Source organism: Protopterus annectens, chromosome 9.part0 (genome assembly GCF_019279795.1).
Source record: "Protopterus annectens isolate FY-2018-M chromosome 9.part0, PAN1.0, whole genome shotgun sequence".
In the NCBI taxonomy this organism is placed as follows: domain Eukaryota; kingdom Metazoa; phylum Chordata; order Ceratodontiformes; family Protopteridae; genus Protopterus; species Protopterus annectens.
This window is the reverse complement of record NC_056743.1, coordinates 1,314,504,161-1,314,531,343: the sequence shown is the minus strand read 5'-3', so window position 1 is coordinate 1,314,531,343 and position 27,183 is coordinate 1,314,504,161. Positions and strand designations below refer to the sequence as shown.

Sequence of the window (27,183 nt, the reverse complement as noted above, 5' to 3'; positions counted from 1 at the left end):
AGAAAACCACCTTCGGTTTACCCCTCTGGTAACAGCTGGGATGAAACTAAAATAACAAATAAAACTTATTAACATATTTCAACCTGTTGCTGCGAGATGTACATTAACAGCATACTTCCTTACTCCTCCCTCCAAAAGACAGCCGCCTGTATATGGGTCTGATGTTGGATAGTCTGGAAAAATAGAAGAGCCACAGTGATGTATTCCATCTTATTGCTCCTAAACAGTATACTGTCCTTACATAACTTATAGTGATTGACTAGGCACACCTCTGAGATTTGTGACTCTAGTTAAAGAAAGAATGACCACACTGTCCTACCATGTCATGCCAAAAAATGATGTATACAGTCTGGGTATGGCAGCTGTCAGATCTCTAGAAACCTTAAGGGCCTGGATGTTTTGTGGCATATTTTATGCTGAATTTCTGATAGAAAATGACTTGTTAACTGTTATTTTTAATGGAATCCATAAGAGTGTGTATGCCCCTGACAATATTATGTGTGCCACAGGTAAAAACTGATGACATTATTGTTATGCACATACCTACACACACCTCACTGATACCTTCAGGCAAATTGGAAGAATGCATCTTTTCACATGGATAAAGCTGTACAAAGATAAGGAAGGAATTAAAGAATAACATGTTTTAATAAAAAAGTTGACAGGCTAACAGATTTGGCATCAGCATGCATAGACTGAAGGATACAAAACCTGTAACTCAAATCGCTTCCATTATTTAGTGATTGCAATGTTCAATGAATTATAGAAAAATCATACATTTTACTAGGAGCCGACCAAAAATATGAAGGAAAATTGGGAATAGTAGAGAGATATGAATATATGGTTGCTTGCCTATCAAGGATTTAAAAATAAATACCCTCTGTATATGGCATAAAGTCCTGATACTGAGCAGTATATCTCCCAGCACTCATGCTGGATTGCCATGACTTCAGCATAACTGAATGGGACAGATTAAACTACCATCTTTATATTACACCAGTAAACATGGCTGTGCTTATGATAAAGCTATGTAATCTGAGTCACCTATCTGTTACAGTTGATATGAATAACATAACAGATAATCATAAAAAGAAGTCTGTAGAGGCTAACACTTGTGTACAGATCTGTGTTATGCAATATTATAGGTTCATAAGTCTACAGACCATTTCAAGCCTAGCCAAAAAAACTTATTCAAATTTTCCCTCTAGCCTGAAGGAGGGAAAGACAAGATAGTTATGACTCTCTTAGATCTCCCAAGTTGTATGATATGTTTAGAATTTAGACATCTAGTAACCTATTCTATAATTATATCTGAGCTTGCCTATGAAGAACATATCATGGATGAAAGATTGAGGTTTCTGGTGGATAAAATGGAAACATTGCAGAGGCAATGGAACTGTATGCAGCATGTATTTTAAACAGTACATTGAGGATCCTTACAGTGCTAATACAAAACTCTAAAAGGGTTATAGGTGGTCTATTAACATAAGGTTCTCCTCTTGTCTGCAAGGTCGGGCAAGGTAAAACTAAATAAAATCCATATGATCCAGGAAAACTAGATGACCAGAAATGATCCCCACACTTAAACATTGAGTTAAAACTACTTGATTATTAATTCAAGCTTACTAATAGAGTGTAATCAAATATGTGATCACAAGAGAACTAATAATTAAAATAATAACAGTTATGCAAATTTTTTTATTTATGATACTGTCATTAATACTCACAGATAAAAATCCTCTTATATAGAAAATATGAACAGTTATGAAAAAACATGGCTGCACCCATTTTAGTAATGATGCTGTAGGATTTCCTTCCCTCCATACCTAATAAAAAAGACTAAAGTTATAAAAAATGCAGCTCACAACTGTTGCCCTCCCATACAAGTGTGTGTGTGTGTGTGTGTGTGTGTGTGTGTGTGTGTGTGTGTGTGTGTGTGTGTGTGTGTGCATGCGCGCGCGCATGTGTATGTATATATTTCAAACAAATGTTCATATCTCTGGAACCATAGGGGTTATGAAAGAAGTATAAATGGCAAACTCTTCGGCACAAACTAATTTATAGTGGTAGCATTCTTTAGGTTCTCTGACATCAAACAGCCCTCAAACCAGAATAATCATACATGAAGAAGGAACTATACTACGTTTTTAGTCACTGCCTGTGTTTCTATTTGTCTTGGAGATTGTGGCCCTTATCTGAATTTTATAGTCCTCCTACCACACTGGTGGCCATTTGAGTCTGATACCCCTGGCTAAGACAATGAGCAGCTAACAACCTTTATTCTATAGCCCTGGGTTTAAAACTCTTACTCCATTTGCAACGCCCATGTATTTGAACACCCTATTTAATCACATAGTATTCTCAGATCACCTCTAATAAGAGCGGTGGGCTTACATTCTTAGGAAACTAGTAAAACAATTTAAAGAAAGGCACAGCAAGCTAAAGTAAAAGTGGTTGCCTAAACAACCAACTTGCACTAAATTTATATATAAGTAAAATTGTTTTTGGAAATCTTATTTCTAAGATTGTATTTTCCTTTTTCTTGCTCTAGGAAGAAATCAAAGATGCAGTGAATGCTGTCTGTGATGACAAATTTAAGAAGAAGGACAAGAAGCTTTGTCACAGCTTTGTGGATTCAAATGTCGATTCCATCGTAGAATCCCTTAAGAATAAGGAGGATGCTAAGACTATCTGCACCAACATCTCACAATGCTAGAGCCTTCCCAAGCTAGCAACAGGTAGGATACCCCGAGAGCTGTGTGGTATGCTCTGGATAGCAAATCATTTAGACTGCTAGGAGCATGATACAACTGCAGAAACCTTAAATACAAACATGGTCAGTAACGTTACTGAATAGGAGCCAGATAAACTAAATAGAACAAACATAGAATGCAACATTACTGGACAGTATTCAGAGAAACAAAGGAATACAAACATACACAGTAGAAATTCAATTATATAAGCAATAACTTTTCTGAGGAACAGGCCAATAAACTGAAGAATACAAACATATGCAGCAAAGACTTTTATTGACTAAATGGAAAAGGAATAGATTGAGTACTAGTCTACATTTACTAGATCATTATCAGCAGTGCTGGGACATACGAAATATCTGATAAACGTGGAATATCTACATTTAGAGAGTGATACAGGAAAGTAATATGGGTTACAGTGAAAATAACCTGGGATAGATGGTAATAATTTGTCATATCCTACATTAATCAGATATACCGCTTAGTACTCTAGGATGCATCATAGGAATCTAGGACTGAGGGCAGCAATGGGATAGACTTTATTAAATTGTTACTATAGAGCAGAGCATGTGTTGTAACTTTAAGAAACATTTCCAAGTGTACACACATGTATATAAATAGTGAGCACATGCAGGCAGCAGTAACATTTTGAGAGAACAACCAGAGAATTTGGTAACAGTTTCATCATTAATATGTTAATTAGAGTGGAAACATGATTGGTAGCCATCAGTATTTAAACTGAGGTCGTGTTTTATTAAAATATGTCTGAAGAAGCATTCGTATCACTGAACGTGAAAGCGCTCACACTTTTTATCTTTTTATTGTTTTATTTTAATTAAGTGTTAACCTGAACCATGGAGCCTCCTCTCGAGTTTGTTTATTGTATTTTGAAGTTTTTCTCAGAAAGGGACATTGTCTTCATATTCTCTTCATTGTTTACTGTGATAACAGCCAGAGTGTTGACATGCATGTGTGCAGTAGTCAGTCTGTTTATAAGTTTATTTAAGTTTAAGTTATTAAGTCCTAATCCTGATGTGTCTGTATATAATAAAGCTGCTTGAACTGAACCCACAGCTATTCTTCTGTTTTATCCTGATCGGCCGAGTGACTTGGTGTCAGAACTGGGATTGAGAGTGTAACTTCTTCAAGCCATGAGGTGTAGACATGATGGCGAAGGTATATTGAGCAGGCTGGGTGATACATGTGTTCAAAAGATTAAAAAAGACCAGAAATGAATTTCAGGTAACTAGAACTTGCACAAATGATTTCTTTTGCAAAGAAAATAATATGAGGCATTTGTAAAGCACAAAACACATTATTAAGCAAACGAGTAGCACAAAACATATTATTAATCAAATGAAAGGCATAAAACACATGAAATGTTTGAAACCATGATATTTGATAAAATTATCAAAAATACTTATATGGGGCTCAGAATTACCTGTATTTTTATAGCAATCATGTTTAAGGCAAAATGATCACAAGAAAAGTACAAAGAGCATGATAAGAGGTTATAAGGGCATAATAACTACAATAAAGGGCACAATAAGCTTAGAAAATCAAGGAGACTGCTTGTTTTTTAGTAAAACAACCATGCCATTCAAAGCATAACTAGAGTTGCTCGAAATATCTCAGAGTGTGCAAAGTATTAGCAGTGTGTGCTTTATTACAGGGTAATTATTTCAAAGAGTTTACTGAGTGCAAAGTACAGTTATTTTGCAAAGTGCAGTCAGAATACAGCCCTTTTGAAAAAGTTTCTTGTCCTGTGTACATTTATTCACAGAGTGCCCCTATTATAAAGTGTTTCTTACACTGTACAGTTATTTTACTAAATACAGCCATTTCAAAATGTTTCTTGTGCTGTATACAGTTCATTTGCAAAGTGCAGCCATTTTGAAGTGTTTCTTACTCTGAGCTTCTTGTGCTGTGTACAGTTTATTTCATAAAGTACAGCCATTTCAAAGTGTTTCTTACACTGATAAGGACTGGTTTTGCAGAGTACAGTGGTTTCAAAGTGTTCTTGTGGTATGGAGGCTTATTTCACAAAATACAGTTGTTTCAAAGAGTTTATTATGCTATTGGACATAGTCACAAATTCTGGCACAAAGTTTTGGCAATATATGTGTATATGTTCTTACATGATTTCAAGGTGTGTTGGTATGGCAGAGACATTTCACAGACATAGTCCACTAGTGTTAGATCATAATATTACAGAGAATTGGAGAGCATTTGAGCAGGAATATGACATTTTCATACAAGCAGCTTTTTCAGACAGAGATGCATGTACTAGGTCATTCATTTTTCTTAACTTAGCAGGATCAGAGGCCATTGAAAGAGAGCGTTCATTTGTGTATGCACCAGCAGTATATGCAGGAGAAGGGGAAACCACCATATTGTCATGTCAGCTGAATCAAGAGAGGATCCTGAGTGCTTGAAATGCAAATTTAGGGAAATGTGCAACCCCCAGACAAATATTACATCAGAGACGCACCTATTTTATACAAGAGACAAAAAGCCAGGTGAAACTTTTGCAGCTTATATCACTGACTTGAGAAATAAAGCTAAAATGTGCTGATCTGGAGAGTTGAAAGATGACTTGAAAAAGGACAGGCTTGTGTGTGGTATTAATAGTGCTACAGTGAGAAAGATTTTGCTTCATGACAGTAACTTAACGTTGAGCAAGGGTATAGAGATTTGTGAAATCCATGAGCTTACAGAAAGGCACACGAGTATGCTTGCAAGTGATGAGCATGGTTTTAGCAGCCTCTAAAACAAATGTAGACCACATGCAGCACGTGGCTGACAGAAAGAGGCCTAACCACATGGCAGCTGCAGCCCCTCCTGGCTTTCCAAGGAGAATCTTTAACTTTCTAGCAAGTTCTAAGACTAGCTCAATAAAAAGGACATGCTCAGTGCAGTACAAGGGTGGTCAGAAAATCCCAAGTCAAGTTTTATTGTTAACTGTCGCAATTGTGGTGCCAATCATCAATCTAAAAGAGAGAAATGTTCAGCATTTGGTCAGAAATGCCACAAATGTAAAAATGGAGCCATGTAGAACAGAGCGTGTGTTGTAACTTTAAGAAGCATTTCCATATGTAGGCATGTGCATATAAATAGTGAACACGTGCAAAGAGCAGTGCCATTTTGAGAGAACAGCCAGAGTGTTAACATGCATGTGTGCAGTAGTCTGTCTGTTTATAAAATTAAAGTTTAAGTTACTAAGTCCTAATCCTGATGTGTTTGTATATAATAAAGTTGCTTGAACTGAACCTACAACTAGTTGTCTGTTTTATCCTGACTGGACGAGTGACAGTTAGTATTAAAGCAGACAAGTTGATTGTACTATCTGTAGCTAAAAGAACTGATTTAAAACAAAGAGGATGGATTATTGGAAGGCTGATACAGGAAATGTACAATTTTTTTTCCTTTATTGGCTGTGATGCATGAAAGGGTGTGAGGTGATTTTTTTTTATGGAAGTGGGCAAATCAGGGAAATATATTAGTCATTAGAAAGAATGGCTGGGTGGTATTAAGTATGGAAACAAACATTTCCTGCGAGAAATGCAAAAGTGATATGCAGAAGGTATATAACTCACAAGAGGTAGTGCACAGGGGTTGTGTGAGAATTAGTACAATTAGCACAAGCTACAACAACAATAGGTAGGTAGGGCAGAAGAGAGTTATAGGGAGATTGAAGACTGCATGAATAAGTAGCAATGATATTTTGTAACAAGTTAATGGAAACAGTCAAGGAATTCTCTTTCTGTTTCTGATGGTTAAGATATTTTGTAAAAGAACAGGAGAAGCCACAAATGTTGAGGAAAACACAAGTAATTATGTCAGAATAACATACCTGTGAAAGAACTCTTGTATTGCTCTTGGAAAAGGCATGCTGAAAAATGAAGTCATTAATTTTCCTCTCTGCATCCCAGTCATCCTTCCATTGAACATTCAGCAAAGCAAACCCTAGTCATGGTCAGAGTGGATGGTATCTTCCCTCTGCACTAACAGATTATCTGTTTGGCAATATGGTTTAAAGAAATGGCTCAGAATAAACTGTTGCAATGTACTCCATGGAATATTGTCTCTAAGAGGGAAGATAAAGTGTTGTCTAGTGTTCCCCTTTACATTGCTCTCCTGTACCCCAGCTGCCTGATCCTAGATCCTCAGATACTGTCCCATCTCTATTTCCAAGTTTGTCTTTCCAAAAATCATATCTCTAAAATTATTACTCAGTTATTACTCTCTGATGTTGTGCCCAAAGTGTCATCTGATCTCTTAACACATCATTTAAGTATCCCTCAGTGTTACTCTCCTGATACTTCCAATACTGTAGTCACTGTATCACTGGCATTGTCCTCAGGCACTTATCCTGTCACTAACATTGCCATTGGGTACTTATCCTGTCACTAACATTGTCCTCGGGTACTTATCCTGTCACTAACATTGTCCTCGGGTACTTATCCTATCAGTAACATTGTCCTTGGGAACTTATCCTATCAGTAACATTGCCCTTGGGTACTTATCCTGTCACTAACATTGCCCTTGGGTACTTATCCTATCACTAACATTGTCCTCAAGCACTTATCCTATCGGTAACATTGTCGTTGGGAACTTATCCTATCACTAAGATTGTCCTTTTCTTTTCCACTAGTCAGCATTTTACCTCTTAGCATTGCTCTGTTAGCACATACCCCATGTAAAACACTGCCCTTGTAGTGCCCCCAAACTTTGTCTTTCACATATTCAATTTAATAATCGTTTATTAATTGACCTTCTCATTTCTTATTCATTGTCTAACATTGTTGTCTCAGTACCCACTAACATTGTATTTCCACATCCCACCCCATATTCTGTGACTAAATGAAGAACTGAGTTTCCTTCTATAGTCTTCACTAACGTATTATCCTAATTGTTATGTGGTCTTTTAGCTGCTGTATTTGTGGTCATCAAAGGTCAGTGATATAGAAAACAATGATTGCAGCTTAGCATGGAGTTTGAAGTATCTGTTTAAGATTTCACCTTTTACAATATTACAGCAATACTCTAACAGTGGATTTTAAAACAGACTTTAAGCATGGCACTTTTATTTGGCAAAACACATCTTCTGCAAGAAGTACTGAAAGACCAGATTAAAATAATTTGATTGTTCCTACTCCTTCAAAAAGCATATATGTTTGACTATAATTCTGATATGCCAGTACTAAAGTATTGTATTTTTTTCTGTTTTAGACTTTGAAGCTTTCCCCAGTGTTTGTGTTACCACTGCATTTTCGTCTGTCACTAATGCACCATGTTATGGAGTGAAAAGAAGTCTCGGACTACACTATTTTACATGTATTGCTGCACTGTCTGTTTTATTTTTAAAATGTGTTTTGTAGTTTCTTTGCAAGAAAATCTGAGTAGCTATTTTAAACAAAAACCCTGTTAAGCTGGTGTACAGACACCAATAGCCCGTACAGTTATGTTTAGGTAATGATGTAGAGGCCACCAACGGAGGGTATTCTGTGGTACAACTGGAAGGGAGATACCGTCACAGTATTTTAAATACAGGCACATTGTGAAGGTAATGGACAATGGCATTATGTTATGTGTACAAGCAGGAGATGTACTACTATGAAAATTGTAGGAGAATCATTTCTCAGATGTAAGAAAGAGAGGGATTTCAATTACTGAGGATGAGGATGTAGTTAGGATATGAAGTAGGAAGGGTTTATTTGGGGAAAGTAGAAGGTGAAATTTAGAATAATAATTTTTTTTTAATCCTGTAGGCTTGTATATAATTTTGAGATGTATGGGTGTTTAAGAGTATACTGTTTATACTGTATTTCACAATTGATTGTGGATATACTTGGGGAATAAATAAGTAGAACCTGTAGTAGTGTTCCTGCACAACAGTTACAAAGATTGGAATTTAATACTGATTCTGGCATTTGTTTTATTGTACCTAATGTCACTGATCGCTATGGATTAATTAAGACAGTACTCTTGCTGTCTTCCCCATAATGCCAAAGTCTATAATATTGTTTAAGAGCTGCAACCAGTGAATGCTATAATTAACAAGATAATAAGTTTCAGAAAGGCGCTTTTTATTTCATAAGGGGTACATCAGAAGATTTAGTTAAGGTTATAGTGTAAGAGTAGAGGGAGTTGAACCTAAAATCTCATAGGCAATAATATGTGTATTTGCACCTCTTTTCATGATCGTGAAGGTGATATTTTCATTTAGTGGCTGCCATGGAATAGGAATCAAAGGCTGTATAGCTTTTCATCAAAATGGATGAACTAGTAACCCAATAAATAAAATGCATTCTTTATCTGGAATTTTTTATTGTGTGGCACTGTATTGGATTCATTTGCTTCATTTCCCTTCTGACATTTGGCACTCATTATAATGATGTTTCCTTCTTTACATGCTCAGTGTATCAGATTTTAGAAATCATGTGTGTGGTATGTAAGACTGCATATGGTTTAGTTATTAGATCATCATTACACTCAGGACTACAGTTTTGTCATTACTAAATCAATAAAGGAAAATTTCTCTTACTTTTGTTGAATTTATGGATAGTCTGCTCAGAATTCAAGACAAGATTATGAATAAATACAGCTTACCTACCTACTTGGGTTCCATGGTAAAGCTAGATGTGAACCTATAAAATATTGTAAAATACAGAAAATTGAACGGATAGAATAGTGGACCTCATGGGTATGCATATAGATTACTGGCATACCGGTGAAGCAGAATAAACAAAACTCAGGTTAACATAAAGTGTCCACTTGTGTTAGTAAAGGCAGTTGTACAAAAGTGATGTAATATCATGCTTTGCTGTTGTTTTGGAACAATAAATGTAAAACATTTTATCTGAAGATGGAGTTGCATTGTTATTACTTGATAAGAATCACTGCATTTATTTTGGTTATTTCAGACAGTTGAGAGCAATATCAATTTGAGCTAACCCTACTGTTTAATTGCAGTAATTATTTTAGAAGGGCCAGGGCTGTACTGTTATGCATCTGTTCTCAGGCAGCTGAACCCAGCTATAGCACTTGCTCCTGAGTTGGAATGAAGCACCTCTTTTGTCAGGTTCTTTGATGACTACTCCCCTTGGTAAATTATTTCTTCCCTTCCATGGGGTTCTTATGGATATAGAAGTGCAGGATGCAACTTTACAATGTGTTAACATTGTGTTTCCTTACAAGTCCATTCTGAATTAACATGGTTTATCAGAGAAAAAACTGTCCTCCCCGCGGTCGAGTAGCATTCGACAGACATGCATGAATGGGCATGCCTTCGTTGAAGGTTGTGCATTGATCTGGCACCTCGGCACTGTAAAAATCTGCTGCCAATCATTAGCGGACCAAAGTTCCACTGTGGTGATCCCTAACTGGGAAAAGCTGAAAGAAAAACAACAACAACATCAGAGAAAAAAAGCTATTAACCTGAAACAATGGGGACCTGGAGGTTTTGCTTAGGAGTCCTTATTTTCTACAGCCCTAAGTGCATTTCAGCATCATATGTCAGTCTTTGCAGTTTGAAAAAATTAACTTTGTAATTATCAAGCCTACTTTATTAGCTCCACTGTCATTTCTTCCATACTCTAAGATACTTTTAAATTTTCTAAATACAGATTAACCATTACCACATCAACAGGAAATATCATTCATATGATTATAATTAATAAAGTCTCTACAAATAACAACAAGTAATACACATACCTCTCAACTGTCCAGATTTTCACAGAATTTCCGGATTTTTAAGTCTTATTTTTGGTGTGTTCCTCATAAAATGTGTGATTTTCTGGAAAATCATTGGGATGATCTAAGGATTGAAGCCAACAAAATAATGATATACATTTGAATGACTTCAAATCCTTCAGAATATGTATGTTAACACAAACCCTATTACTCTAGCAACTTTCTAAGTTTATAAGAAAAATATTTAAAAGCTGTCCCTATTTTTGAGCATTTGTCCCCCCATTTTGTCAGGTTTTGTCCAGATTCCTTGCACTAAAAGGTTGAGAGGTATGTGGATGTAAAGAAATTTGCCATATAAAATAAGCTTCTCTACCAGAAGAAACTGCTTCAGTTTTATTCACAATACACAGTGGCTGTTGCAGTGTCCCCAGTTCTCATTTACATCTTCGATCTAGTGAAATACTTCTCTAAATACAAAAGGTAGAAATACTGGATACCTGTAAGAAGTGGGAGACTCGACTGTGTTAGTCCTAGCACTTCAGAAAATAACATGATTCATATAAATGTAAACCACTTTAGGCATCAGCTGTGGTGTGCAGTACTCTCTAGAAAGGAGATCATGGATCACAGACTTACATTGGTTTAGGGCTAGACACTTTGTGGCATGAAATTGGATTTATGTGATTGGGTCAAGTTGAATAATGTGAAAAATGGGTGCTAAATGAAATGAGGACTTGGCCTACTCTATGCCAGGGATCCAAGATAATGGTGAAAGGGGTCTTTTGTGTCCCTATTGGCTAGTGTATGCCAACCATTAAGCTCAGCAGCCCTGTGCCAATAAGTTACTGGCTGTCAGGTGCCCAGTTGCCCAACCTGAATTATCTGGGATAGCTCTGTTGAGCAAACGTTGGATGCAAAACCAATCAATCTGCCAAACTTGAAATAAGGATTAATAAACTGAATATGTGTTTATTGACAGGAATGGTTTGAAAGTGAATGACATGATGGGAAGGAGGAGGCTGGACATCCTGTGTATCCAGGAGACAAGATGGAAGGGAGGTGCAGCAAAGCTATGAGGCTTAGGATCCAGAGTCTACTACTCAGAGGGAGAACAGATTAGAAATGTGGGAACTGCGGTGTGAGAGAATCATCATGGACCTTATCAGCAAAAATATAAAAAGCCTTCAAACGCTTGACCCAACTCAGTTTGATTTTGTCAAAGGCAAATCATGCCTGTTGAACCTTTTGGACTTCCTTGAGAAAGTCACCAGAGCCCTGGGCGAGGGCAAATCTGTGCATACCACCTACTTAGACTTAGCCAATGCCTTTGACACAATCTTTCACTCAGGCATCATTGAAAAACTCACTCAGCTATGGAATCAACCTATATATTTTCATGTGCGTTGCAAACTGACTCACTGACAGAACACATACAGTCAATATAGTGGATCCACCAGCAGACCCATTACCAGTGGTGGTCCACAGGGATCAGTGCTGGGGCCCCTATTGTTTGGAATCTACCTCATGGAAGTACAGGCAAAAACAAAAGGTCTGTGACACAGTTTGCTGATGACTACAAACTGGGTGCAGTCATTGAGTCCCCAGATGATGTCAATATTTTACAAGAAAGGCTTACTCAAATGTAGTGATTGGCATGAAAGTCATGGACTTAACCTCAGTGCAAAAAAATGCATTATCATCCCTTTCGGCAAGGGTGATGTCCCTGGGGATTACCATATTAATAGCAGCACTCTAAGCTTTAAATCAGTGGTGAGAGATTTGGGCACACAGGTTGACAGCAACCTTACCTTTGATCACCATGTCTCCACAGTGGTTAGGAAGGCCTTCTATGTTGCTCATCTCATAAGCAAGGGCATAACTTCTAAAACAAAAGAGGTTATAGCCCCCCATACTCTTCCTTATCAGGCCAATAATAGAGTACAATGCTCCCTTTGATATGTACCTTACCAGGCACCTGCAGCAAATAGAGAGACCTCAAAGGCTGAGAGGTTTCTCATGAAGAAAATTCAGGGTTTTCAACACAAGTCATTATGCAGACAGACTGAAATCACTGTCACTATACTCTGTATCATATAGACTACTCAGAGGCGACCTAAGCCTTGCATACAGAGTGACTTCTGATCCTGCTTTAATGGCTATGCTGCACATTTGCAAGTCAAACGGTATAAGATTCACTCATTCTAGGGACCTTAACCTAGCCTGTGAAATCAAAAGGACTTGCTGGAGAGACAGATGTCTTACAGAGGTTACCTTTCCTCTGGAACAAACTTCCAATTCAGGTTAAACAGACTTCCTCGCTGACCCTATTTAAACGTAACCTGGATGATTGGATGGGAAACTGCAAATTCATCCCAATTTCACCCATGTCCCTCTTGGATGAGGGAGTTGGTGCTAGTTCAGATCAGCTTGTAATCATTGACCATATCTCAAGGCCCTATAGGGAACAAGGGCTGAACTTGGCTAGGCTTGTAAGGGTCCTAGGTCTGTGAGCCTAGTAACCTCCTATGATTCTATGATCCTATGGGAGTCTTCTGAAGAAGTGAAAAATGTCATCAGAATTAGTCACAGATTTATGGAATTCTGACCACAGTGTAAAGCTAGGGCAGTATTCATGTTGTTAACCCATGCCTCACATCTGACCTCAGCATAAGAATAAGGCAATATTCACAATGATAGCCCATGCCTCACATTCAACCCCAGTGTAAAGATAGGGCAGTGTTCATGAAGTTAGCCCATGCCTCACATCTGACCCCAGTGTAAGGATAGGGCAGTGTTCATGAAGTTAGCCCATGCCTCACATCTGACCCCAGTGTAAGGATAGGGCAGTATTCATGATGATAACCCATGCCCCGCACCTGACCATAGTGTAAAGGTAGGGCAGTATTCATGATGTTAGCCCATGCTCCACACCATGATTGCATGGAAGAAGAGTACATTCAGACAACAGTTGCAACACCTACAATATAAGGGGGCAAAATGAGTTGATGTTGATAAAGGTGGACTGAATGCTCATATTGGAACAGATGGAACAGCATTTGAGGACTATATTGGTCCACATGGATGGGGCCGTAGGAATAAAGAAGGAAATGCCATTCTAGGCTTCTGTCTGGTGAATAGCTTGATGGTGGCCAACACAAGGTTCACCAAGAAAGGCAACTGGAAGATAACATACAAGACTGATCAATATGAAACTTAGCTAGAATGTCTTCTATTAAGGAAAGGACATTAGCATAGAATCAGAGAATGCAAAGTCATCCTCAGTGAAACTGTCAGCCCCAGCATAAACCATTGGTAGCCACAATCAACTGAAAAGCGGTGGTCAGAGAAGGTTCTAAGATCGATAGAACCTAGGCTGAAGACCTGGCAGTTGATTGGAGTAAAAGCACAGGAGATCAAGATATAGTCAGGGTTCTAGCACCTCAGGAAGAAGAGGAAACAAACAGAGCTGAAGAAAAATGGTAGCATCTCAAAACAGCATGTGTGAAGAATATAGAACAGATATATGGTGGATATGGAAATAAGGTTGATAAAGAAACATGGTCATAGAATTTATCAAAAAAAAAAGAAGGAATGTAGGAAGAAGTAAGAGGTAGAAAAGACAGGCAAAACTAAGAAAGAAAATTGGTTGCCTAATAAAGAGACTAAGACAGTGGTTGCTATGGCAAAGAACAAAGCTTTGGAGGCACTCTATCAGCTTCTGGAAAGTAAATCTGCAGATGGCACAAAGACACTCTACAAGGCAGAGACAGAAAGATAAAGAAGATGGTCATCAGACACCCTTCATAAGGGATGGCAGCAGCAATCTGCTCATGAATAGGATGACAAAGGTAAATGGAAGGAACACTTTTAGTAGTTTCTGAATGAAGAAAACCTTACAGATGCTATAGTGACACATGCACAGCCTACAAGGAAGGAGAAAGAAGAAGAATCCAGCCTAGAGAAAGTACGTCAATAAAAAAATGAAGTTAATGAATGCAGCAGCCTCAGATGAAGTTAAAGCAGATATCATCAAGTTGATGGGTCCTGCCAGCAGTCATCATAGAACAGAGACCAGAGATGACTAGACAGTAAGCATACTAGTGCCAGCGTACAAGAACAACAGGGGCATTAACAAATGTGAACAGTATGGTGGTATCAAACTCTTGTCACACTTCATGAAAGTGCTGGAGGAGGTGATTGGTAAAGGACTATGCAGAGTAGTAGACAGTTAGATGGAAGATGTCCAATTTAAATTTGTATCGTGATCAAGTACAATTGTCCCAATGTTTGCAGTGAGACAGATAGTGGAGAAGAAGCTGGAGATGATGAAAAAGTCAAATTGAGCATTCCTGGATTTGGCGAATGCATACAACAATGTCTCAAGAAAGCTGATTGGGGAAGTATTATGTTGGTTCATAGTCTTGGAAACATTGGTAATATTACTGTAGGCTATGTACGAGGATTCATGACACAAGTAAAAAATGGCATTCAGACTCATGATGGGGTTCTTAGTGGGAGTGGGTGTGCATCAGGGTTCAGATCTGAGCCTAGTGATACTCATATTGGTGATGAACTATATTAGCTAACAGGTCAGAGGGGACTGATTAACAAAGTTGCTGTATGCAGAGGATGTCATACAACAAGTAACCTCTCAGTAGTAAGACTGAGACCAGAATGCAAAGCTGAAGATACATGGGATGAAAATGAGTACATACAAGACAGCTTTCATGGCAGCAAATGAAGGAAATCAGAAGAAGTTGACAATTGAGAAGGAAGGAAAAATAGTATAACAGGTTAGCAGCTTAAAGTTTTTGAAGTGGTCATTAAGGAAAAGACAAGTCTGACTAAGGAGGCCAAAGCTAGAATCAGAGGAGCTGGAGCCAACTGGCACAGAGTGCCAGGTTTAGTGTGTGGCAGGAAAATGTCAAATTGATAAGTAAGGTGTATAAATAGTTGTGCAACCAGTGTTTCTGTGTGGTATATAAATCTAGTCAGTGAAGTCAGACTAGCTGAGGAAACTTGAGGTGATGGAGATGAAGTGTCTGGGAAGGATGGTAGGATGTAAACTATAAGGCAGGTAAATAACTGAGGACATCAAAGCAGATGCCAAAGTAGCCCTATTTGCAGAAAAGGTCAAGAAGAGCAGCAGAAGATGATTTGGTGAAGAAGATTTGGAAGAGACAGGAAGAAGGCAAGTGGAAACAAGGATGTCCAGTCAATAGATGGATGAATTGCATGAGAAAAAAACCTATGGCAGTGAGGCATAATGAGTGAAGAAGGTGGGGGAGTGGCACCGAATCAAGAAAGGTGGCACAGTAGATGTGACACCCTAAACCCACATAGAAAAATTAGAAAAGGGGGATGATGATGGTGATGATGGTGATCATCATCATCATCACCACCATAATCATCAGCTAATTAAGGACTTACTGGTATACCTTTAAATCCTTTTTATATGAAGGCATTGCACCTGCATTCTTCAACAATGGGGTCTTTGTCCCCACACACCTGCTGCTTATATATACTAATTCCAAAATCCTTGTTCCTTGGAGTACAGAGAACATTCAGAGGTACTGTAACCTAGGAAATAATTATTTATCTCATTTTAACTTTCATTTCCACTGTTCTGAGAGTGACAGTTACTGCCCTTGCAAGTTCCACAGGGACCCTGTAATGTTGCATTATCTACCAAAGGGTGTCATACCCTTCCCTACCCTCCGACAACACAGGTTGACCCAAGTCTGGTACCTCCTCTGCCTCTTTAATATTCATCACCTACTCTTTTTTCCTCCTCATCTCCCATCCTGCTATGCTTGTTCCTGTTTCTGTACCTTAAAATCACTCCATCACCTCCTTGGTCCATATTGTCTATAATTCCTGGGAATGTAGAATGCTTTTTTTCCTGCTTTTTCAACCTTTTCTCTTACACTAGGTCATAATTCCATACAGCTAACAACATTTGCCAGCATTCTTCTTGTTCTTCCCTTGCTTGTCTCATCGATAACCGCCTACCCCATTCTAAACCACCTTTCCGTCTATCTAGAGCTGATTTTAAGCTGAATCATCAGTTTAAAACATCCTATCCTGAAAACAACAATTCATATTTTCCATTTCCTAACTTTTGGGCATTTTACAAACTCTACCAACTCTGTTAGGGGTAACTACCAACACCTTTTTATTCAAGCTATTATCCCCAGTTTTAAAATAAAGAACCACCATGTTCTAGGGGCCTACTTTCCATATATCTCCTTGTACATGTGCTCCACTGCTTTCCATAACCTGTTTCTTCCAGACTAGATGGCCACGTGTGCATTTCCCTTGCTCTATTCTCCTCTCATCTCTAGCACTGCAGGGTATGAATACATCTTAACCTCTGCAGCTTCAGTAACTGTATCATCTGACTATTGTAAAGTGGTCCTACCTGCCATAGTGCCCTAAAACATGTCCCAAACTTTTCTCACAACCTATTATCTTGGTCTACACTTTCTCATGCAGCACTTAGCTACATTGCTCTTTATTCTATCTTTTTCCTCAAAATGGACACCCACCTAACATAATTATTTCTCTCATTCATTGTATGCCATGAACTCCTTTCAGTGGTTCCCATTTTTTCCTTTATCTCTGTCTCTCTTTTTGCCTCCCTCACACTACCTTTCAGTGTCCCACAGTTTAAGCCATACCAATTAACCTCTTAGCCCAAGAATTTTGGACAAAGCTAAAAATAATGATGGGAGACAAAGGCCCAAAGGTTGCTAAAATAGGCTTTGAATTAGCATGCATTTTCTGAAAGATATGAAGTCTGAAACTTAAATGTCATTATTTAGTGACTGCAATTCTCAATGATTAGATTTTATGAGGAACAGACCAAATGTATGGGGTAAACATCTGGGCATTCTATGAAATTCTAGGTAGTTGACACCTCACCAGCAGGACCCCAGAAACATCCCTAGTGCTCTCAAAACTTTTGAAAACCATTTCAGTTCCTCTGTCATCTAATCATTGTCCTCATACTAACAGTAAATGCAGTGAGTCAAAGAATTCTGATATGAACTGGCCAGAAATTATCATTTTACGTGTCAACTACCTCACCATTCTGTCTTTGTTTTCATTATGAATTTACCACAGTTTCATCAATCACCTCTGCTTCTGTTTGGTTGAGGTCAAAATATGACTTGCTGGGTGTAAACCCTACTGAAAGAACATCATCTGCACCACAGATTTTCTAAATATTAGGGGATCACATTTTTCAAATGCATTTGTCTAACTGATTTGGAACCTTATCCACAAAAGTTAGATTCCACCTTCATGTTCCTGTTTCGCTCACATATACAGTAGCTATATTCTTGAAAATGTACCTCTCTGCTACCACTAATTCCAATTTCCCTACCATCCACTTCCCAGTGGCATCACTACTGATGTTCTGGGATGGAAATCCAACCTTTATAACCCTTGAAACCTTACAGAAACCCCAAGCAGTCTGGGGAGCTTTACATACAGATCTCAGTCTGCTCCCCCTCCATCTCTACACTTAGTTACCTTAGTACTTTGCAGAATCATCTACATAACAAAAAGAAAAGCTGAAGGGACAGTGTGCAACTTTTGTCATTCCTCTCACCACTCTCACTTTCTTGAAAAGTTCCAGTTGTCTAAAACACAGCACTTCATACAAAGTCATTACCTTTTAATAAATCTTAACCCTATCCACCCTCCTTTATTATTTTCAATACAAAGGGCCAGTTTGCCATATCCAAAGTTTTCTTTACATAGAAGAACACCACTGTGCCCCCTTTCCCTTTACTCCCTGTAATAGGCTCTTGTTTAAATCTAGTAATACGCATCATTGGTCTTTTAATATCAACTCTTCCAAATCTTTCCTGACATTCTTAAAGTATCACTGGTTATAGTCTCCAGTCTGCATATATTTTTTTGTTCCTACATTATTGGCAAGTTTATCCTGAACTTGCCTGTCTCTCCCTCTCTAGTTTCCTCTTGGGTAATACTGACCCCCATACCTCTCAACATCTTAGTGCAAGAAATCTTGACAAAGCCCAACAAAATGGGGGGGGCAAAGGCCCAAAAATAGGGACATATTTTAAATATTGTTCTTATACCGTAGAAACTGTTATAGTGACAGGGTTTGTTTTAACATACATTTTCTGAAGGATTTGAAGTCTGAAATTCAAATGTATGCCATTATTTAGTTACTTTAATCCTCAGATCATCTTAGTGATTTGCCAGAAACCACAAATTTTATGAGGAACAGATCAAAAATATGAGCCAAAATCTGGACATTCTGTGAAAATATGGACAGTTGAGAAGTATGCTGACCCCACTGCTTCTTTCTAGGATGGAGGGAGTGCCCTTCACTTCATAGCACCACTGAATTCTGTGTTCAGTGCTTAATTGCCATCTACTCCACCAACTTATAAAAATCCATGAGAAAAAATTTGACTTTTTGCTCTTCAACCCTCAAATGGCAGTCAGAATGATTGTTTTCCTAGCACCTCTTGTTAACATTCACCCCAAATTTAAAAAAAATGTTAACATCTGACGCCCAGCACTCATAACTCCAGTCACTGTCTTCCTCTCAACTTCCTTGCCATGTGTAAGCCCTCACAGAAATCCAGAAAACTTCTCATATATTATCCTTATCCCCAACATCCTTTGCTTTTGCAACCTTCTCTTTGTCACTTTTTATTATTTTTTTTTTATTTGCCTGTTTGTTAAATGGGTTAATGGGCTCGTCAACTGATCACTGTAACCCATGACCTGAGCTCTCAAAATGAGCATTTGACAAATGCAAGTTCAATAATGATGAATTAAAGCTAACAACATAAATAAGGTAGTTATAGACTTAAATTCAATAGGTGGAAATCTAACAAAATAATGTACAAAAACAAACAGCAATTTTACAACAATTTGGTATTCAAAACACTTGAATATACATATGGACATACTTCTATGTAGTTTCTGAGGTAGTATGTTAGGCAGTGTAGCAGTGATATAAGTAGTGCAAAACAGCTGTTTAGTCATTGTCCATAAGATACCTGCATTCATTCTCATAAAGAAGTACTCAGCTTTGTTTGAAAACTGTTTATTTTTACTGGTTCCATTTGGGAAATGATTTTATGAAGCAGGACAATACTAGAGATGAATCTTCCCCCTATTACCAATCCGAGGAGAGGCATTCTGAGCAGTGAGAGTGCTTCACTGCTGTTACTTCTGAGAGGATAAGCAGTTCCTCATTGTTATGACTAGTAAATGATGGTGAACAGTGCTGTAGCTTGATTATTTTGAAATGGTGAATGTTCAGTTTAAGAAGAGAGCAGCTTTGTCAGTTTCGAAGAAGCAATGAAACTTTTTTAATAGTTCCAGTGATGGGTTCATAATTCTGCTAAGGGCACAAAGCAGCATATTTTGTTTCCTATAGTTTGCAGTAGATGGGAGTTACTGCTGCAGTGACCATATTTCACTTTTGTAGAACTGTTCTCACTATGACCTGACATACAACTGTAGACAGCAGACAAGACACTTTGTAAAAAACATAAGCATAGTTAGGATAAAGTTCTATTTACTGCTGTTTCTATATGCAACTTAAAGGACAAAGAGGGGTCAAGTACAAGATCTAGGCTTCTTTGACGGTTGACATTGGAGCTTAGATTATTTAAAAGGTTGGTGGTTAACAATGAGAGTGTCTTCATTTTTCTCCTATTTTTGCATCTCATCATTTTTGTCTTTCTTGATGATATTCCTTCCCATAATTCCTTCCTCTGTGCTAATGCACCCCTCCCAACATGCCTGTTATGAATCTTTAACCCTGTGATAAACCTCCATAACATATCTAGTATTCTCTGAAACTAATTTAGATTTTTTTCAACTCTGACTTATACCACAGGTTCCAGATGCACTTGTATCTTGTACTACCAAAACGTAAACCAGTACATAGTCTGAAAGACATCTTTCCCTCAGTTCTGTCTTATCTACATACTCCATGCCTATCCTCTCCTCTAGAAACCGGTCTAGCTTATCCACATATTTTTAGCTTCTCTACAGAATGCACATCACCTGAATTTTCACTGGCCTTCTCTCCAGGCATCCACCAATCCTTCCCCGACCATCAAGTTCCATATTTCTTGCTGAGAGTGTTAATGATATCTTATTGAGTATCACATCCTGTCTTTTCTACATCCATCACAACGTTAACATCCCGTCTTATTAGCACTCTGTTATCTTTGTTCCTTATGTTCCTCAGCTTCCTGAATAATTTCTAAAATACTTCACTTATAGTCAGCTCATAAAAAAATCCTAACACTCTCCCTTCTGCATCATTCACTTGCCAACATCCACCTTTTCCACACCATTTTACTTCCATAATGTCCCACTACAGTTGCTTTCCCATTAGGACTGCCACTTGTCTCTTCTCTCCCTTCCTGTTGCTATTGCTTCTCACTAGCCGTATCCAGTGCTCTTTAGCTTGCAAGCTTCCCTCAATGTCAGATTAGTTTGTTACATTGTTCATTTCTTCCTACATTTCACATATTTTAAAAGTCCCCATCACTACGTCCCTCTTTTTGCCCTCAATGACCCTCACCTAGCCAATCCTGAGCCATCTGTGAGAACACTTCCAGTGACTAGTCCTAGGTTTAAAGATCCCTTGGACAACCAAATCCAAGATATCAATATTTCCCTGTGGGTCTCCTGGAGATGTTAACATCACCTGCTGTCCTTCTAGTGACTCACTATGAAAAATATTTCTACTGGGAAACATTTAATTTTCTGCCCTCTTCTCATTCCTTGCAGCCCATTGATATACTCCCTTGCTTATCTTCCTAAACTCCATGCATCATACATAACCCTACCCTTTGAAGAGTTGTCCAAGTAACTCCTCTGCCTCCATCCTTCTTTGTAAGTCTCTGTCCCTCCACTTTAGAAGACTCTCCATGTCCCTGGTATATACCTCTGACTGTGTCTTCTAAGGCCTTCCTCCTCTATCTCAGCTTCAGTCTCTCCTTTATCCCCATCTATACCAGTACCTGTCAGACTAGCGCTACCCTTCTCTGCAAATCAGCACTTCATCTATGCTCTATCTCACACTATCCACTATCAAATCCTCCCCTCAGAGGTCAACCCCCTACTCCCTTCTGACTGTTTCTCTTTGGTTTCCATGAACTTCTTCAACCAATATCAAACAAGTAAACTTCTCTCACAGTTATTTCTCAATTTACTTAGAAGAATAGAGACCCAACAAGTCCTATCACATAGCTTCCGTTTCCTTTCCTTCCACTCTCCAAATTATTAAACAAGAAACAGAACTCCTTCTCCAGTAACTTATGTTTGCATGTCCAGCCTTTTTCTGTTACTCTCTGGATGTATGTTATACCAGTATGACATCTCCCTATCTTCATCTGTCCTATCTACCACATATGCCTTCTCCCTGTATACTGACACTCATCTAATGAAGTGTCCCTCTAATATTATGTTCCCCCTGCTGGCGCTGTTATACTTCCCCTTTTCCTTCAGCTCTACTTCACCCCTCTAGCACTCCACATCTCAGTTTTCATTCTTCTTCTTGGCCTACTCCTTTTACTTGTAAGCATCTCATGGTATTTCAGACTCAAGGATTCTGGCCTTAGACATTTAGCAGCTGTAAGTTCCTGACATTTTACTGTAGTACTATGGCATAACTGCCTTTTATTTATTTTTATGTGAAGAGGTCATAAACACCATCACCCCTTCTTAAGATGAGAGGAGTGCAACAAAATAATATACCAAACCTTTCACTAAAAAGAACTACTCTGTTTCATAAACGTTGTAACAATGACAGCTAACACAGGATTTGTATGAGAGCATACATTTTCATCATGATTGTCATCATCATTAACCCACTTTTTCCCATTTTCCAGATGGGGTTGGGGTGTCATGTTAACTGTCACCATCTCTCTTGATTCAGTGCCACTCTCCTAATTTCTTCAACAGTCATGCCTGACTCTCACAGGTCTTCTCTCACACAGTCTAATCATCACTTTGTGGGATGTTCTCATTTCCTCTTGCCTTCTTTCTGTTTGTTACAAACCTTCTTAACCAAATCATCTTCCACATTCCTACACATGCACCTAAATCACTGTAGTCTGTTCTCTTTGAGCTTTTCTGCCATTGGAATCCTTTGGCTTCTGCTCTGATGCCCTAATTTCTTCATCTGTCACACAGTCTGCCTACTACCCATCTCAGACATTTCACATCCATCGCCTCCAGTTTCCTCAGCAGCTCTGCCTTTGCTACCCAGAGTTCTGTACTGTACAGAAGTACTGGTCACACCACTGTATTATACACCTTACTCTTCTAATTCTGTGGCATTTTTCTGTCACAAACTACCTGGGACACTTTGTGCAGTTGGCTGCATCCCATGTGAGTGTAGCCTTGACCTTTTCATTCCAACTTTCCTTCACCCTCAGCCACCTCTGTCAGATACTGGAAGCTGTTAATCTGTTCAACTATTTCCCTTGTGTTTCAGTTTTCAGCTTCTTCTGATTTTGCCCATTTGCTGCCATAACTACCTTGTTTACACTCAGTTTTCAACCCATGTTCCTTCAGTTTTGCATTTGATTTGCTTATCATTTTCTGAAGTTCCTTCTCACAGTCTGCTTGTAATGCCACACCATCTATATACAGCAGCTTTGTTGATACCTGTTTACTAATGTAGTCCATCGCCAGTATGAACAGCAGTATGCTCGGAGCTGATCCTTGAAGAACACCTACTCCCACTGAAATATCTTCTTTGAGTCTGAACATTGTTTGCACTTCTGTCACCGACAGCTTCTGTTTACAGTATGCTAAATCCATCCATTAATTCAAATGAAAAATGAAAAATAGGAAAATGTAAGAATAATTAAGAAAGCACTAAACAGTTTCATTGCAAATAAACAACGGGCAGAATTTACATAATGACCACAATTTACAGTCTATCATTATGGGCATTATGGAAATGAATAACCTTTGACTTTCATTTAATAAGTGAACTTAGCTCTTGGGACCATGCATAAACCACATCACAACTGTTTTCTTGGCTGACTTTCACCTCACACTCAGTCCTTACCTCTTTGCCCCAGTCTGGCCCCATGATTTTAACATTAGTAGGTTAATTCAGGCTATCTGGCAGAATGCAATTACATTAATCAAATTGTTCCTGCATCACCAGATAGCAAGGCTTCAGATTTGCTCCTGTGAATCCCATCTCATCTTCTACTTCATCCACTGGTTTATATCTGTTACATCTCATACAGACAGAGATCTGTGGTACCCAAGGTCGAAAGATCCATTCTCGGTGTGGCATCATCTTCCTCCATTGAATCCCATCTCTTGACAGCTTCATATTTGCCCTTCAACAGACAGCTGTCTTTAGAAAATTCATCTTCCTACTGTTGCTTCCTGCAAACTCAGAGCAAGTTGGTGGTTTAGCAGTACTTCTCTGTGACACACAGCCACCTACTTTCATTCCTCCACTTTCCACTGCTTTAACACTCTGATATCTCCCTGTGACTCAGATCTACCAAATGTGTTGCTGAGCTGCCATCCTTCATGGTCATCTCCTCCTACCCTCACTATGTTTTTCTACTCATGTCTTTGTGTTGGAAATTTAGGGCCCCATCATAAGTGAAATGTATACCTCAGCTTCATCCATGTGAAAACAAGCACCTCAGGGTAGGGCAGTTTAACAGTAGCGCCTTCTGGACTGGAACATGTTCCACAGGAGCTGTAGCTCCAGTGAAATAGTCTGACCCACCTTCACTTTGTGGGTCACTTACCAGAGCCCTGTCAGTTCCTTTCCTGTCAGTGATCCAGTGTTTGACACCATGTGAGTGTCATTTAACCAATAACGTTCTTGTTCCCACAACATCACTATTAGCTCACTCTGCTGTAAATCAAGAGAGGGAGGCTGATATTTGTTAAATGTAAGATGTTTTGCATAGACTTTATTTGCCTAATCCCCTATGCTGACCATTCCTTACAGTCTCACAATTTACTCATTTTCTCCTGTAGGCTAGAGCCCTTTAGCCTATGTATTCCAATAGGCAAAACTTGAATGCTCCAGTTGTTGAAGAAGTCATTTGCTCATTGAGCATGTGGGGATTTTCATTAAGCCCTACCTTCACTATGCATGCTAATTTACATCCAAGGGGTTGGTGTACAATGACCATTTAAAATGAATGTCCATACCTCTCTGCCTGCAGTATAATCAATTGTCCATGTCCCACCAAAACTGCATCTTCCATGTGCTCTCCAGTTTCCACTGGAGATTAAACCATGGAAAGTGTGTCCAGACACATGCTTCCTACCTCTCCTCCTAAAGACAGGTGGGCAGGTTAAACCTCATAATTCCTCTCTTTCCTATGCCAGCTACAGCAGGTACCTAAGCCACTAATCAAACTCAGGTCACATGGGTCACAGCCTGGACTTTATCCCTCTATGGCATTGGAACTCTCTGTTTCCTACATTGTTTGTTTGTCTTTTCAGCTTTTTCCCGGTAAGGGGTCGCCACAGCGGAACTCCGGTCCACTAATGATAGGCAGTAGATTTTTACAAAACACCAAGGTGCCAGCTCGATGCCCAACCTTCAACGAAGGCACACCCATTTATGCATGCATGTCTTTCGAACACTACCTAACTGTGGGGAGGACATGCAGACTCCACACAAAAGGCACTCCCAAGCCCAGCCGAGAATCAAATGGGAGAACCTCAAATTTAGAAATATTATAGCCATTTGTACCTTCTGGCAATCCAGTTCAGCTGAAGTTATCAGCCTGAAACCTTCTGCCAAAGTCCTGAGAGTTTTTTAATTTAGTTACTTCTGCCTACAGGGGCCAGATCACTGCATTCTACTCCAAAAGCCGAGACAAGTGGCCATTTAACCATGCAAGTGTTTCTACTTTAGCTTCTTGAAGTTCAGTCATCTCTGCCTTCACCCCCCAGAAACCCTCCATACTGACTGATAACTCCAGGGATTTCTCATTCAGTTTTCTAATAGCCTGTCTATTTATGTCTGCATATTTTCTTGTAGCAGGACAACACTATTTTCCAAAATGTTTATCAGTCCCTCATTAACCTCTCCAGTCTTCAATTTCTTTGGCCAGACAAATTCAGACTTAAAACCTTCCCAGTTATGAAGTATTTCCCTTTAGTATGCCATCTTGAATGGCCTCAGCATTAACACCTCCTGAATACAAGCAGGGCTTAGCTTGTACTTCATTGAGCTATTTTTTGTCCCTGTTTGGTGAGAAGAGATGCTACCCAGCATAACTTTGATTAGATCACAAGTGTCCCAGTTTTTAGAGAGCATTCTATTTTTCATTGATGTTTGTAGACAGTTTTAACTTTTGGATGTAAATGCCTTTAGGCATAATTCCAAGCATTATTTGTTAATGCACTGTTTTTAAGTTCCTCTTCATGGCCCTAATCGTTTCTGTTCCTTTCCTGATTGGCAAAAAAACTTCCTCTCCACAAATGAAAATCTGCATGTGCTATTACAATTTCAGTTTAGTCCTTTCAATAATTATTTTGCAATCTAGTATTAAATGCTTTTACGGTACATTCAGTCCTATTTGATTTCTGCCAAAGGCCTTTGGAGTGTGTCATTGTACATACCTTACTGTATGGCGCAATAAGTGGTGGGAGTAAAGGTGTGACTCATGAGTGCGTGTCTAGGAAGAGAGAGGTAATGCATACTGTTGTGTTTTCACTGATACGCTTTTGATCACAGAGGATTTGATTCTTTCAGAGGATTTGGTTTTGTGAATAGCTTAATGTTTAAACAACAGCAAAGCAGCTTATAGTGCTAGTCATTACATACAATAGCTGTAAATCACGTTATGCCAGTCATGTATGTACTTCGACTATAGGGTCCACATGAGTGCTTGTTTAAATTTTGAGGGTGACATTTGCAATACTTGGAAAAGTGGAATTACAAGTTCATATGTGGGAGATATGTGCTGTCTGTGACTGCAGTACCCCTGAAGTTTTCGCCATACTTCCTGGTACAGTGGTGGCTGGACAAGTTAAAAAGTGGTTTCTTTTCTGTTTTCTTTTCTGGTATACTGGTCCAAGGACACTCTCAGTTACGACCTAAGCCAAGAAGCACAACAGAGCAGAGAAAACATTAATAATACCAGTTACAATAAATAAATAAATAAATAAATATGTATACATAGAACATGTGTAGTGGTATACTGAAGATAAACAAAAGGAAAATATACACAATACAGTAGCAGTCTGGCACTACAGCAAAACAAAGACAGTCAGTAAAACAGTTTAGATTGTACAACATACAGCTGTGAAACCTATATACAACTTAAACATCAAGCTCGTAATTAAAGCATAGTTCCTGTTACCAACATAAGGGATGAGACTATTTTTGTTATTGATCATTTTGGTTTGCTACAGCAATCACATTTATTCACTTCAACTATAATGTTCTTTTGGTCATCGCGAAATGTAGCCTGTGCTGTGCTGTACTTGAGGGATTTCTGAGTGAATAGGGACTAGTGACTGCTAAACATAATGGAATGTGTAATACTTAGCATGCAGCAGTAGCAAGGGTGTGGGGAGCTGCCATGCAAAAATGCTTTACAAGTGTTACAGTCAGTTTTAAAATTCACTGTTTCATTTGAATCATGTTTTTTGTTTTTTTTTGATATTTAACAGAATCTACAGTTTCAGTGTTGTATATGTGATTGGGAGCCCA

The 27,183-nt window shown here is 38.7% G+C and overlaps 1 protein-coding gene across 1 annotated transcript in view; it reads left to right on the top strand.

Annotated features, from left to right (window-relative positions):
• Nucleotides 1-9,620, top strand: part of LOC122812036 (prosaposin-like) — a 50,142-nt gene extending 40,522 nt beyond the window's left edge. The window contains exons 4-5 of the mRNA XM_044084282.1: nt 2,552-2,738; nt 7,986-9,620. Of these exons, the coding sequence (XP_043940217.1) occupies nt 2,552-2,716 (165 nt within the window). The 3' untranslated portion in view covers nt 2,717-2,738; nt 7,986-9,620. The remainder of the gene's footprint in view (nt 1-2,551; nt 2,739-7,985) is intronic.
• Nucleotides 9,621-27,183: the final 17,563 nt, after the last annotated feature.